This window comes from Neovison vison, chromosome 11, assembly GCF_020171115.1.
Source record: "Neovison vison isolate M4711 chromosome 11, ASM_NN_V1, whole genome shotgun sequence".
Taxonomy (NCBI): domain Eukaryota; kingdom Metazoa; phylum Chordata; class Mammalia; order Carnivora; family Mustelidae; genus Neogale; species Neogale vison.
In genome coordinates this window covers 8721693-8734943 of record NC_058101.1, presented here as the reverse complement: position 1 = coordinate 8734943, position 13251 = coordinate 8721693, and the positions used below count along the sequence as shown (strand labels likewise).

The following is a 13251-nucleotide window of genomic DNA, read 5'->3' as shown; positions in this document are numbered from 1 at the left end:
GAGCGCCCGGCAGGATTGCTCCCCACCACCTCCCGGAGCGGCAGCACCATACACGGTCAGGTCGGGCTACCAAGTCCCGGGCGCTATCAGTGGAGAAGGAGGCAGCTCCTCCCAGCCACCGTCCTCCCCCACTCCCTCCGCTCAGCCCCCCACCCCCCACCCATCGCCACCCCCCTTCGCCCCCCTCATCCAGGGAGTTTCCCAAGCATCCCAGTGCTGAGTTTCCTGCCTGGGGGGAAGGGGCCCGCGCAGATAAAAGGCATGCAAAGGACTTGGGGAAAGCCACAGTGCCCTGGAGCTCCAACTCCTGGTTCCTCTCCCGCCTCTAGAGCCCTCGCCCCTCACCGCCCTCCGTGCCGCAATGAGCCTCCGGCCCAGCCGCGCCGCCCGCGTCCCGGGCCTCTCCGGCTCGCGGTGCGCGCTGCTGCTGCTGCTGCTGCTGCTGCTGACGCCGCCGGGGCCCCTCGCCAGCGGTGAGCGCGCGGCACGCGGCCGGCACCCGGCTCGAGCGTCCGCGGAGGCTGCGGCGTGGGCAGGCGTCCCGGGCGGGCTCGCGGGGGAAGAGCTCCCCGCCAACCTGCCCTATAACGGTGTCTCTCTTTGTGCCCCAGCCGGTCCCGTCTCAACCATCTTGAGGGAGCTGCGCTGCGTGTGTCTAACCACCACACCGGGGATCCGGCCCAAAATGATCGCTAAGGTGGAGGTGATCGCCCCCGGCCCGCAGTGCTCCAGGGTGGAAGTTGTGTGAGTGCTGGTGCGCTGCGCCCCGGTGTCCGCGGTGACCTCGACCAGAGGGGCGTCCCTCAGCCCGCGTCGTCAGCCCCCGTGGCTCACGGGCTCGTCCTCTTTCCGTTTCTGCAGAGCCACCCTGAAGAACAAGAAGGAAGTCTGTCTGGACCCAGAGAACCCGGTGATGAAGAGAGTCATCCAGAAAATTTTGGACAGGTACCCTGTCGCTTTCATCTTTGCGCTTTCTCCTCTCTTTCGAGAGTTCCCGCCTCTCAGGGTCCTTATTCTCTGTATGGAATTTGCTGACCACACTCCAGGTCACGCTTAGAATAAAAGTTCGCTCAGGAGAAAGGGGGGAAGTTGTTCTGGAATGTCCTGGGAAAACTCTTGTCCCCAATTTCACATGTAATTGCCTAGTGGGTTCCGCAGAGCTCATTACTGAAATGTATTTTTCTGTTGTCAGTGAAGTCCTGGAGTGCGCCCTTTGCTTTTTTTCATTGATCCTAAACTCTTGTGTTTGGAAAACAGGTGGGAGCAGACAGGAGTGTGGAAACTTGGTTAAACTAATATGATTCTTTTCTCAACAGTGGAAGAAAAACTGATTAAGAGGAAGGACCATGCCTTGGAAAAGCTGTCCAGTTCCTTAGCAGAGCAGTTTTCTGAGTGTCTTGGGACCCAGTGAAGACAAGAAGGCTGGATTCATTTTCTCCAATGAGTTAGGCTTCCTCATAAATCTCTCACTTTGAGAGAAGGATGGTGGGGATGCACCTACGTTTGTCCCTCAAGTGTAATGCTCAGCTCATGAAGTATTTAATATAGTATTTCCTGCTATTTATTTGCTGTTATTTTATCTGTCGTGCTATTGAAATCTTTGGCTATTGACTAAATTGTGAGTCAAGAACCAGTGGTTGTTAAGCTTTCGAGGTGACTGCTGTATTTTTAGAATATATCCCTTACAGTGTTACTGAGAAGGCTGTGGGTCTAATATGTGAATGTTATTTCATTAAAATGCTGGATGTGGAGATAAATTGTTATCTTCACGCCTCATGAAACGGGAAGTATTTTGGTATCTTTTCTTGAGGAATATGTTAAGTTTCCTTGCTTTTGACTCTGGGATGCTGAGTTATATTGCCTTAAAAAGCTGGTGTAACATGCAATTATCTGTGTAAAATGTATTTCTTTATTTAGAATTTGTAAATGTTCAATTCCATAAGGACGAGTATGTTCTTTTCCTATAATTTTAGACATTTGATGTCTTTTCAGTATGGCATAATGTCATGACTTACTCATTAAACTTTGATTTCATGGTGTGTATTAACCATTTTACTAGGAGTACTATAATTCTAGTCCCTAAATATATGATTTGGACAGATAAAGAAGCTAGGATATAGGCAAGTTCCCTATTTCTAGCTCTTTTATAGAAATGCTTTGTTTGAATTTTTTTAGGAATTAAAGCAAACTTCACAGTGATTTGTACTCATAAAGGTTTGAAAGGATATTTGAGCTATTTAAATATAGATTCACATTTTGTTTTCAAAAAACATACACAGATTAAGTTTTTGACTATTTTGTGATTAAAAAATTATCTACGCATCACACTTACATTGTGAAAATTACTCTTGTTTGTAGCACTTCTTTTGTACTTTGGGAAAAAAATAAAAGATTTATAAAATTTATTTATGTCATTTCTCCTTTCTTACACTGTTACAAAATTTCTATTTATTTTTAATTCCAAATTATCTTAAAAATCACTATGCTAGTCTCTGGCCAGCAGAGAGGACCCTCATTTCCCAGGGACATTGCATTTGTCCCACCTTTCTCCAAGCTCAGCCACCTTCTAGGTACTCCTCCAGAGCACCTCTAGACAACCTCCAGGGTTGTTTAGAAAATACAGACTTTAACTGGCTCCCTTTTCCCTAGAAGTGACATCAAAGTTGCAAGGCAGGACAGATTAGTCTCTGTCTCATCTGACCTGTGATTCCTGCTTAAACGTCCCTTTCCCCTTGAATCAGTGTGGTCAGGAGCTTAGTTCCCTAACTGGGCGTGTTCTTTCCTGGGTCCATGCCTTTGTATTTGATAGAGCCTCTACCTGGAAGGGCCTTACCACTTCCTGCCTAGAGGAGGAAGCTCATTCATCCTTTAGAACTCAGCTCAAACAACACCTTTCAGGAAATTTTCCCTGACACTCCCTGAGGAACTCATGGTTTCTATCTTGATGTTCTGCTAGCATCTTCTAGATATTTGAGTTTCTTTGAATAGTAAATATTGTATTGGGTGCCTTTTTTTGCTTGTTTGTTTGTTTGCTTGTTTGTTTGAAGATTTCCTTATTCTGAGTTCCCCCAGATCATCAATCATATGTTATTCATCTCTGCATCCCCAATACCTGACACAGATTGGCTTAATGAATTAATAAAGTATCCTGAACCTCAGGTAATCTGATAGTGCCCTGACATCAGTAAGCTGCTCAGTATGGTGTTGAAGAAATCCTAATGCCTTCACTCTCTTTCCTTCTTCGTATCTATAGGTAATCCAACAAGAGCTTTAGCATATGCAGTCCTCCCAATCTCTCATATCTACCCCTCACTTTTACCTGGCTGACTCCATCCTCCCTCTGAGGACAGCACTTAGGGCCTCCAACTGGTCCTTGCCCTTACCAGATGAAGGCCTCTTTCATATCCTCTCATAGAACTTTGTTCTTTTCCTTTCTAACCTTTCGTCACTGACATGATTACAGAATCTATGGAGATGATCATTTATTTAGTGTCTATCCAACTTCTCTGTAAGCCTCATGAGGTCGGGGATATATTTATCACATTTTTCTTGTTTCTAGGACACTACCAAGTGCATAGTAGGTGCTTAAGCAGAAGAGGGGTCCAGGCTAGACAAGTACCACTGTCTCTAAGGATCAAAACAGCAAATTCATCTAAATAGCTCATTCTTAGGAAAAGCAAGAAAGTGGAAGGAAGGAGACTAACCCAATTGGCATGCATAAATACACATACCCCACTGGATTAATATCTTGGCTCATACTGACATATATATTCAGTAGTAGAGGCTAATGTATTATTAGTATATCTATATCTAACTTAAGTTATTCTACATCTCTTTGTCTCTCTTCTTAGATGTAAAATACCAATTAGATTCATATTTTTAGTAACATTATTAATTAATGTAGTGTATTAATTATAGTAATACATTATTATTATATATTAATATAGCTATAGGACAGAGAAAAGGAAAAAAGACAGAAAGATACAAAGATATGGAAAAATTCAGAGATGATTTGCTGACAAATTTTTTAAACAATAGAGAAAAACACAAAATACCTCAAAATTTTTTTAAGAAATCATTACACTTCTGGGGCATCTGGGTGCCTTTGTGAGTTACGTGTCTGCCTTCAGCTCAGGTCAGGATCTCAGGGTCCTGGGATGGAGGCCCGAATTGTCGGAGCCTGCTTCTCCCTCTGACTCTGCCTCTGCTCTTCCCCTCATTTGTGCTCTCTCTCTCAAATAAATAAAATCTTAAAAAAAAAATCATCAAGCTTCTGTGATATCTTTTTACTCTCTCAAACAGTATTTTTTTCCCTTTAAAACTATAAATCACATACTACTATTAGGTAAACATTAAGAAAGCAAGCCAAATTACTATAGATGTGCAAACTATAAATTTCAGTGTTTTAAAAATCCCTGATTTGTCATATCAGACCTCAAAATACTCATTGAGTAAGTGCGTAACAATAATAAGTGAAAGCATATTACATGTCCTTTGAATAGGAGAAAAGTATGTTCTGTGAAGAAATAAACATTACCGATTACCTTTTTCTTTGTCATCATTCAAGATCTTTATCTTTTTACAGAAGCAAGATTTGTAAGTTTGTCTACAGACCATAGAATATGACCTCATATGTAATATTCTGACAATTCTGTATGTCATATTCATACTATAATTGATTGTTCTATAAAGAAAATAGATTATTTCACTGACATATATAACCTATACAAGAACCTTGGTGAGAGCTGCCACTCACTAATGATATTACTATTCATCCTACCACTAGCAAATTCAAGGGCTGACATATCTGGGGGAAATTAACCCACTGAAGCTCTTCTAGGGATATACTTATATTTTCCTCATACAAACTCCTAAATACTGCCCTCCCTCTGTTCCCCATCTAAAACTCACTCTCAGTTATGTATTCACTAGGACTTGAACAAGAGGTCAGCTAAAATATCTGTTACTCTCCAAACCAGACAATTTTCCATGTTTAGTTAACGCCTTTCATTTTACCACATTTTCCTGCTTGCCTCTGGGTGGGACAGCTTCACCTAATCCTTCAATTCCTGAAGCTATGATGAGATCTATGATAAAATCTGACTAGTGGCTTTGGTTTTTTTTAATCATACTTTTAATTCCTGCATAAGGAAAAGAATTGCTGTGGGTAACTCCTATTGTCCATCATAACTTCAAGTCCTTCCTGGATGTTACAAATTGAGAAATTTACCACACAGAAGGAGCACCTGGGGATTTTGATCCGCCTCCCTGACTAAATCACGAAAGACAAAGAGAATGCACATGATTCTGATTTTGGCTTATGGTCCCGGTTTGCTTTTAGTCAGCAAAATTAATATTATGTTCCCGAAAAGGATTGTTCATACTTCAGATATGGGTCATGAAATAATGACATAGAAAGACCTAGAGTTTTTGTGTAAAATTTTGTTTCTACAAAGTCTAGAGTCCCATTTTTTAAATATTGAGAAATTATAAGAACTCTTCCTGCTCTGAAAAATCCACCTTATTTTTTTAAAGATTTTATTTATTCATTTGACAGAGAGATCACAAGTAGGCAGAGAGGCAGGCAGAGAGAGAGAGAGGAGGAAGCAGGCTCCCCGCTGAGCAGACAGCCCGATGCGGGACTCGATCCCAGGACCCTGAGATCATGACCTGAGCCAAAGGCAGCAGCTCAACCCACTGAGCCACGCAGGAGCCCCTGAAAAATCCACATTCTTAATAGAGGTGATTCTGCTGCCCCATAAATGTGGGGTGGTTGTTTCTGGCCTACCTCTAGGTTGAACAAAGAGAAAAATGGCTAACTCATTTCAACTGATGAGAGGCCAGTGATAGCTCCTTACCCTTCGTGGTGCAATACAAAGTCAGAGTAAGTGTGTTTCAGATCTAGTTTTGAGCACTTCAGCTATTTGACCTTGGCAATTTATTCAACATCTCCATCCCTCAGTTTTCTCATCTGTAAAATCAGTACAAAAATATCTTTCTCACAGGCACTAAGGGCTAATCCTGGACCAAAGTAGATACTTGATAAATATTGGTTTCTTTCTCCTAATTCAAACTCAGAAAACTGAGACCTCCATAGATGAAGTGCCATGATTTTCTCCCCAAATGTATCTGCATTCTTTCTATCTATGCATGAATAATTAATGTTTAGTATACCTAAGTATTTGTTTCCACAAGTCTTTTTTTTTTTTTTTTTTAGGAAGCTTCTGGAAACAATGTATTCATACTCTCTTTATTTTTCTGTCATTCACGTGTTATCATTCATCAACGTGTACGGTGTGTTGCTTTCTTACGTGTTAGCATTCACCAACATGTACGGTGTGTTTCCTTCTTACGCGTTAGCATTCACCAACGTGTACAGTGTGTTTCCTTCTCACATGTTAGCATTCATCAACGTGTGCGCTGTGTTTCCTTCTTACATCCATCAACACCCATTTATTGACAATCTTGTTACATACTAGACAGAGCCCAGGATCCTTACGATGTGGAGATGACAAAAATGAGCTTTCAGACTAAGTTAAGGACTTCTGATGGCAAATATTCTGAGTTCTGTCTGACAAAGCTCTACTTGAGATCTGAATGAAAAGGGACTAGATTCTTTGTAAACAGGGAGAAAGAGTCTTTTCAGGGGGATTCCCTAGAAGCACACTGGAGAGGACATCAGTGTGGCAGCAGTTCACTGAGGAGTGATCTAAGACTCCCATCTGTCAGGAAGTAAAGAGAGGGTCGGGGAGAGGGAGAGAGAGCTGCTGCTGCACCAGAAGATCCAGGTGATGGCTCTGAGAAGCTCTGGACCTGGGGGAGCCTTTCCCAGCGATTCTGAATTGTGGCAAGGGAGCAGACCTCTGAACTCCCCCCTGCTGACCGGTCACTAGATGTGGGCTATTTCTGGGAGGCGGTTACAAATTTGGGTGAGACACTCCCCTTGGGCCCTGGGCCTGCAGCCATCATGGGCAGCAGAGGGACACAGCCGTGGTGAGCCACCAGGAAGGAGGCTCCCGAAAGGGAATGAATCCGGTAGATACATCCCGGTTTCCGGGGCTGGGGAGAGAGGCAAGAGCTGGAGGTGGAGAAAGGGAGGAGAGTGGAGGTCTTGTGTCTTCAGTTTTCTTTTCTTTTTTCCTTTTTTTCTTCCTTTCTTTCCCTTCCCAACTCTCCCGTATCCTCACTCCCTTCTTTTCACTTTTCCCCCCTTCCTACCTCCCTTCCATTCATGTTTTCCTGAGAAGTAAAATAACTACTGGAAAGAGGAGGAGCAGGAGTCCAGGGTGTCCAGCAGGACCCGCCACCAGGCCCTCCGGGGTGGGCGAGGCAGGGGTGGAGGTCTCAGCCCTCTAGGGGTGCTCTGCCTACACCCACCTAAACGGGGCCCAAGCGCCCCTCATTCACATACAGAATTATTAGAAATAAATTGTTGTTGTAGGCCACACATCTGGGATGGGCTTGTTCCACAAAAGTATCACTACACATTTGAGGTTCCGTGGATGATGTTCATAAACATAAAGGTAAAGTGAACGTCCTCAGGCCTACGGAACTTTGCAGTGAGCGCCTCTAACAGCACCCAGGGAGTCATCGCCCCTCGATTCCCCTCCCCCTGCGTCCCCTCCGCTGCCGCCCCACCACCCTTCACTTCTGGGCGGCACCCAGCCTCAGCGGACTTGCGTGCCAGACGAGTTAAGCTCTGGATCATTCTTATCTACTCAGAATTACACAAAAAAATGTATTTGGTTTCAGCACATATAGGAAATCTTTTATTGGCCAGTATTTCAATGTATTGCTTAAGGTGCTTTAATAACAGAGCCCTAAGATTTTCTGTACCGATTGCTTTTATGACTAATTTTTTTAAAAAAGATTTTATTTATTTATTTGACAGAGAGATAGAGAGAGAGCATGAATGTAGGCAGAGCAACGGACAGAGGGAGAGGAAGAAGCAGGCTCTTCTCTGAGCTGGGAGCTGCATGCGGACTCCATCCCAGGACCCTGGGACCATGACCTGAGCCGAAGGCAAACGCCCAACGAACTGAGCCACTCAGGCACCCCTATGACTAAATATGTAAGTCACAGGTTATTTCCTGCATACTTGGAAGATGTCAGTTCAAAATCTTTTATTAAAACAGAGTTAATATATGTCTTAATTTTCATGGATAATGCTCCTCCTATGTCTCTAGATATTTTCTTTGAAAATAGCTAACAGGTGAGTTCTTTCAAGTCTTAGAAAACTTGCTAGTTTCCCGAATGACTGTATGACTCTGCAACTTATACAATGACATAAAGGAAAAAGAGATAACATAACTTAACAGAATAAAATAAAATAAACAGTATGACAATGTCAGATCAGTAAAAGGGCTGTCCAGTTATTTTAAAATCCAAGAACCCTCACACTAATTTCCTAGCATTCATTCAAATACACTATTTTGTATAAGCTGACTTCTTTAGGTTGAATAACTGATTTCAAAGTATTTTTTCTAGTAGTAGCACGTTAGTATTGATGTCCCAATGGCTTTACACAAATATTTGAGGTCTCACTTTTTAAAAAGAAACAGTTCAGTGGCCAAGTCACACAATAAAGAAGAACTTTTAAACACCCAATACATAGTAGATGCTTAATATTTATTGAATCAACAAAAACTAGCAAAACATTATTTACCTCAAATGCCAACTAATGGGCTCGTGAAATTTTAGTGACTCAAGAAATTTGTTAATGCTTCCTCATGAACCTTGCTGACAATGTGTCTTTTGTGACAAATTTGTTGATTAAGACAATGACTTAATGATACTCTGCTATGTGCCTACCTCTTTCCTGGTACTAAATGAACCAGGAAAGAAAGTTGGATATTGTATGTAGGGAGAAAAAGTGTCCAGTGAAGCCAATAAATGTGGCCAACAATCTGTGTTGGGGGTTATGATGGGTGGAAAGAGAAAGATACTAGGATGCTTGAAAAAACATCTTTGTATCTTGCCCTGGAAATGGTTTTGAGTTACATTTGAATAAAGATGTATCTGACTGGAGAATTAATAATATTTCAGTCACAGTAATGAGGAAAGATGATAAGGTCATTGCTCAGGAAGAACTAGAAAGAAGTTAATTCTCCTTACTCTGTTTCCTGCTGAGAATTTCTCTGCCATTTCACTCCCTATCTCGGGTTTTTCTTGAGCTTGTTTCTTGGACGATGAGTTTCTGAGTGAGGAAAGGTGGAAAATCATTTTAAGATATTCTGCTGTGGGGCACCTGGGTGGCTCAGTGGGTTAAGCCTCTGCCTTCGGCTCAGGTCATGATCTCAGGGTCCTGGGATCGAGCCCTACATCCCGCTCTCTGCTCAGCAGGGAGCCTGCTTCCCCCCACCCACCCCCGCCTGCCTCTCTGCCTACTTGTGATCTTTCTCTATCTTCTTGTCAAATAGATAAATAAAATCTTTAAAAAAAAAAAAAAGATGTTCTACTGCTAGACTGGAATTTACAAGAGGAAAGCAAATGGGTGAGAAGGATAAGAAATGCTCTTATAAAACAGGGCCTATCTTCTTGAGTAGGTGTAGTCAGTCACTGTTAAACAACGGGGACATTGGCTTAAAAGTTAAAACAAGGGACTCCTGGGTGGCTCAGTGGGTCAAGTGGCTGCCTTGGGCTCTGATCCTGAGGTCCTGGGATCAAGACTTGAATCAGGCCCCCTGCTATTTGGGAGCCTGCTTTTCTTCTCTCTCTGCTGCTCCCCTTGCTTGTACTTGCTCTCTCTCTGTCAAATAAATAAAATCTTTTTTTTTTTAAACATTTTCACTCTTTTTTTTTTTAAAGATTTTATTTATTTATTTGACAGAGAGGGATCACAAGTAGGCAGAGAGGCAGGCGGAGAGAGAGGGAGAAACAGGCTCCCCGCTGAGCAGAGAGCCCGATGTGGGGCTCGATCCCAGGACCCTGGGATCATGACCTGAGCTGAAGGCAGAGGCTTAACCCACTGAGCCACCCAGGTGCCCCAAATAAATAAAATCTTTAAAAAAATTTGGAAAAAATAATTTACTGTATACATTCTTTTGATTAAAAAATGTAATTTTGTACATTTGGATATTTTGAGAGTTTCTTCCAGAATTTTAAAGTTATAAAAATTAGGCCAAAAAATGGGAAGTTTAAAGAGTAATGTGTAAGATTCATACATATTTGTAATAGGAAGACAGCAACTTTATCCTTTATTCCCAGCCTTTTTTATTTCATAGGTACTTGGGACAACATGGAGTTTGGTTTGGGGATTGTGTCTAATTAAAAAGGAAAGAGAAGCTTTCCTTCATGTGGTACACAGGCACTGATTTACCCACTAACACTGCTCAGGACCCACTGTATATTGCATTAGCCTACACCTCGAAGGATACCTACAGCATGCAAAGAAACCTAGGGCATGCCTTGGCTTTGACAATTCTGCAGTCCAGCTGAGGAGGCAAGTCTTATAGAAGAAACAGAGATCCAGACAATAACACACACGAATGGGCATGTGACGCGTAGGTCCGCCCTGCGTCTCTGCAGGGCTTTGTCTGCATCCTGCGGGGTCTGAGATTGAGAACCATAATTAGGGTCTGAGAATCGAGGAATAGAGGTTTTATTGCAATCTGTAATACTGCAAAACTGGAAACACCCTCGAGGTCACCAATAAGACAGAGGTTGGACAAAGGATTGCACATGTGATAGAAAGTTATGCAGCCATTAAAAAGGATGTAACGTTGTATATTAACTATACTCGGGTTAAAATTTTTAGAAGACTTTTTAAAAAAAAATTATTTATTTATTTATATATTTGACAGACAGAGATCACAAGTAGGCAGAGAGGCAGGCAGAGAGAGAGAGGAGGAAGCAGACTCCCCGCTGAGCAGAGAGTCTGATGCGGGGCTCCATCCCAGAACCCTGGGACCATGACCTGAGCTGAAGGCAGAGGCTTTAACCCACTGAGCCACCCAGGCGCCCCACTTTTTTTTTTTTTTAACCTAGCATGTGATCTATCTTAGAGAAAGATTCATGTGCGTTTAAATAGAAGGTGTACTATGATGCAGTAGGGTGCGTATGTCTGTTAGGGCCGTTTAGTCTACAATGTTAGTAAAGTTCTGTTTCATTACTGAAAAAAAAAAAAAAGGATGGGACAAAACTACATTGAGGTAGCATGAAAGGATACTGAAGGCATATGTTTGAAGGACAAAAGTAAACTACATAATGACCCCATTTCTATTAAAAATTCTGCGTCTACCTCTATATATGCACTTCTCTACCTATGAGTGATGTGTGTTTGTCTCTGTATATGTATTCGTGTGTGTATATAAGTGCAGATAGAATAGAAAACTAAGGTCAGGGATGCCTGGGTGGCTCCATCGGTTAAGCATCTGCCTTTGGATCAGGTCATGATCCCAGAGTCCTGGGATAGAGGCCCTTATCGACTCCTTGCTCAACAGGGAACCTGCTTCTCCCTCTACCTGCTGCTCCCTCTCCTTGTGCGCTCTCTCGCGCACTTTCTCTCTTTCTGGCAAATAAATAAAATTTTTAAAAGAAAGAAAGAAAACTAATGCCAGATTGTTACCAAAGTTACCCCTGGAGAGGGATGATATAGAATAAAGATGAAGAGAAACTTGTGCTTTTTATTGTACATACATCTGCAGTGTATGAGTCTTTTACAATAAATTATATTACATATTTCCCTGTAATATTAGAAGTAAAAGAAAAAAGTAAATATGCTGCGGCTTACTTTTTAGGGCAGGCTAAGGTGTCAGAAACAAGCAGTTTATTTTATAACACAAGGGGGGGAAGAATGAGTTTTTCTTCTACCTTCTGGATGAAATGGTAAATACTATATTTGGAAAACAGAAAGCCACCCATAAACTAGTACACAGACTGAGCCTTTTATGGTTATTGGCTCATATTTTAACCACATACTAAAAACAAATCCTAACATTTGTCAACAATCAAGTTGGGAACAACTGCTTCCCTTGTCAACCAAAAAGGACGGCGTATTTATGTTTTCAGATACTCATAAAGTGTCTTTTAAGCCTATTAATTGCCTTATCAGGGCATCATCACGTAGTTATACAGAGAAAATATGTACAATACTTCAGTCTTGTTCTTACCTCCCTAAGTGGGAGGTTATATTTGTCTAAAGGAAATGGGGACTGAGGAAGGGAGGGGGGTGGTGTGAAGGGAAGGGAAAATGAAATTTAGCAGGAGCCCTGCCCGCCTGGTGTTTATCTGGGTTGGGCACAGCTTGACCACCCTTCCACTTGTATGTCCCTATATCCTCACCTCTCCTTCCCTATCTTTTTCCTCCTTACTGGCCTTGAGGGAGCTTGTATAAAAGGCATCAGGAGAGCAGGAAAAACCCCATTGCCACACCCTTCTAGGCAACCCTACACTCTCACAGCGAGGTCTCCTGTCTCTAGGAACGACTCCGGCTTAATCTTCTCCACCATGAGCCTCAGACTTAAGGTCACCTCCTCCTGTCCCGGCACCAGCCCCCTCTGGGTCCTACAGGGGCTGATACTGCTATCCCTGCTCCTGACGCTGGTTCCCTGGACTGCTGGAAAAAGTAAGAGAAACTCAGGGAAAACTGAGTCGAGTGTCTGCTGCCCTGCAGCAGTGTCTGGGGGAGGGTCTGTCCTGGTTCTCCTGGGGCTGGAGACAGGCTCGTGAGTGATGAGAGGATGTTGCGCGGACACTTAAGATGTGCCCAGCACTCTGCTAAGATACTTCACAGAAGTTTTGAAGACGATGGTAGACCCAGTGGCTTTATGAGAGAGGTAGAGTTAACAAATAAGGGGACTGGGGAAACACATCAAGAGATAAGATCTCCACTATAATGGCGACCACTAATTGAGCCACACTTTCTACCCTAGCTCCCAGTGTGGACAAGAAGCGGTTCGTTGAACTTCGCTGCATGTGCTTAAATACCGTCTCTGGCATTCATCCAAGTAACATCCAAAATTTAGAGGTGCTCAGAGCAGGACCCCATTGTGCCAACGTCGAAGTGATGTAAGTCCCTGCTTCTGTATCATCGCCTTATTGGATTAGGGAAACTCTCCACTTCCACGCCCACTGACACTATTGCTTCCAGCCCTGTGCGTCCCTTCTAATGCCCGGGCACTCACAGAAAATTCCCTTCTCTCTTGCAGAGCCACACTGAGGAATGGGAAGAAAATCTGCTTGGACCCAGAAGCTCCCAAAATCAAGAAAATAGTCCAGAAAATTTTGGAAAGCAGTGGGTCAACAGCTTAA

General features: G+C 42.9%; 2 protein-coding genes across 2 annotated transcripts; both read left to right on the top strand.

The window, feature by feature from the left end:
* The first annotated feature begins 361 nt into the window (after positions 1-361).
* Positions 362-2370, top strand: CXCL6 (C-X-C motif chemokine ligand 6). The gene is made up of 4 exons (XM_044224239.1): positions 362-473; positions 612-744; positions 862-945; positions 1317-2370. The coding sequence occupies exons 1-4, from the start codon at positions 362-364 to the stop codon at positions 1333-1335; spliced, it is 348 nt and encodes a 115-aa protein (XP_044080174.1). The 3' UTR covers positions 1336-2370.
* Positions 2371-12447: 10077 nt separating this feature from the next.
* On the top strand, positions 12448-13251 carry LOC122889385 (pro-platelet basic protein). The gene is made up of 3 exons (XM_044224480.1): positions 12448-12565; positions 12873-13008; positions 13149-13251. The coding sequence occupies exons 1-3, from the start codon at positions 12448-12450 to the stop codon at positions 13249-13251; spliced, it is 357 nt and encodes a 118-aa protein (XP_044080415.1).

Coding starts and splice junctions, on each gene's coding strand:
- CXCL6 (XM_044224239.1), top strand. CDS start 362: ATGAGCCTCCGGCCCAGCCGCGCCGCCCGCGTCCCGGGCCTCTCCGGC. Junction 474..611: donor GCCGGGGCCCCTCGCCAGCG/GTGAGCGCGCGG, acceptor TTTGTGCCCCAG/CCGGTCCCGTCTCAACCATC. Junction 745..861: donor TGCTCCAGGGTGGAAGTTGT/GTGAGTGCTGGT, acceptor CCGTTTCTGCAG/AGCCACCCTGAAGAACAAGA.
- LOC122889385 (XM_044224480.1), top strand. CDS start 12,448: ATGAGCCTCAGACTTAAGGTCACCTCCTCCTGTCCCGGCACCAGCCCC. Junction 12,566..12,872: donor TCCCTGGACTGCTGGAAAAA/GTAAGAGAAACT, acceptor TTTCTACCCTAG/CTCCCAGTGTGGACAAGAAG. Junction 13,009..13,148: donor TGTGCCAACGTCGAAGTGAT/GTAAGTCCCTGC, acceptor TCTCTCTTGCAG/AGCCACACTGAGGAATGGGA.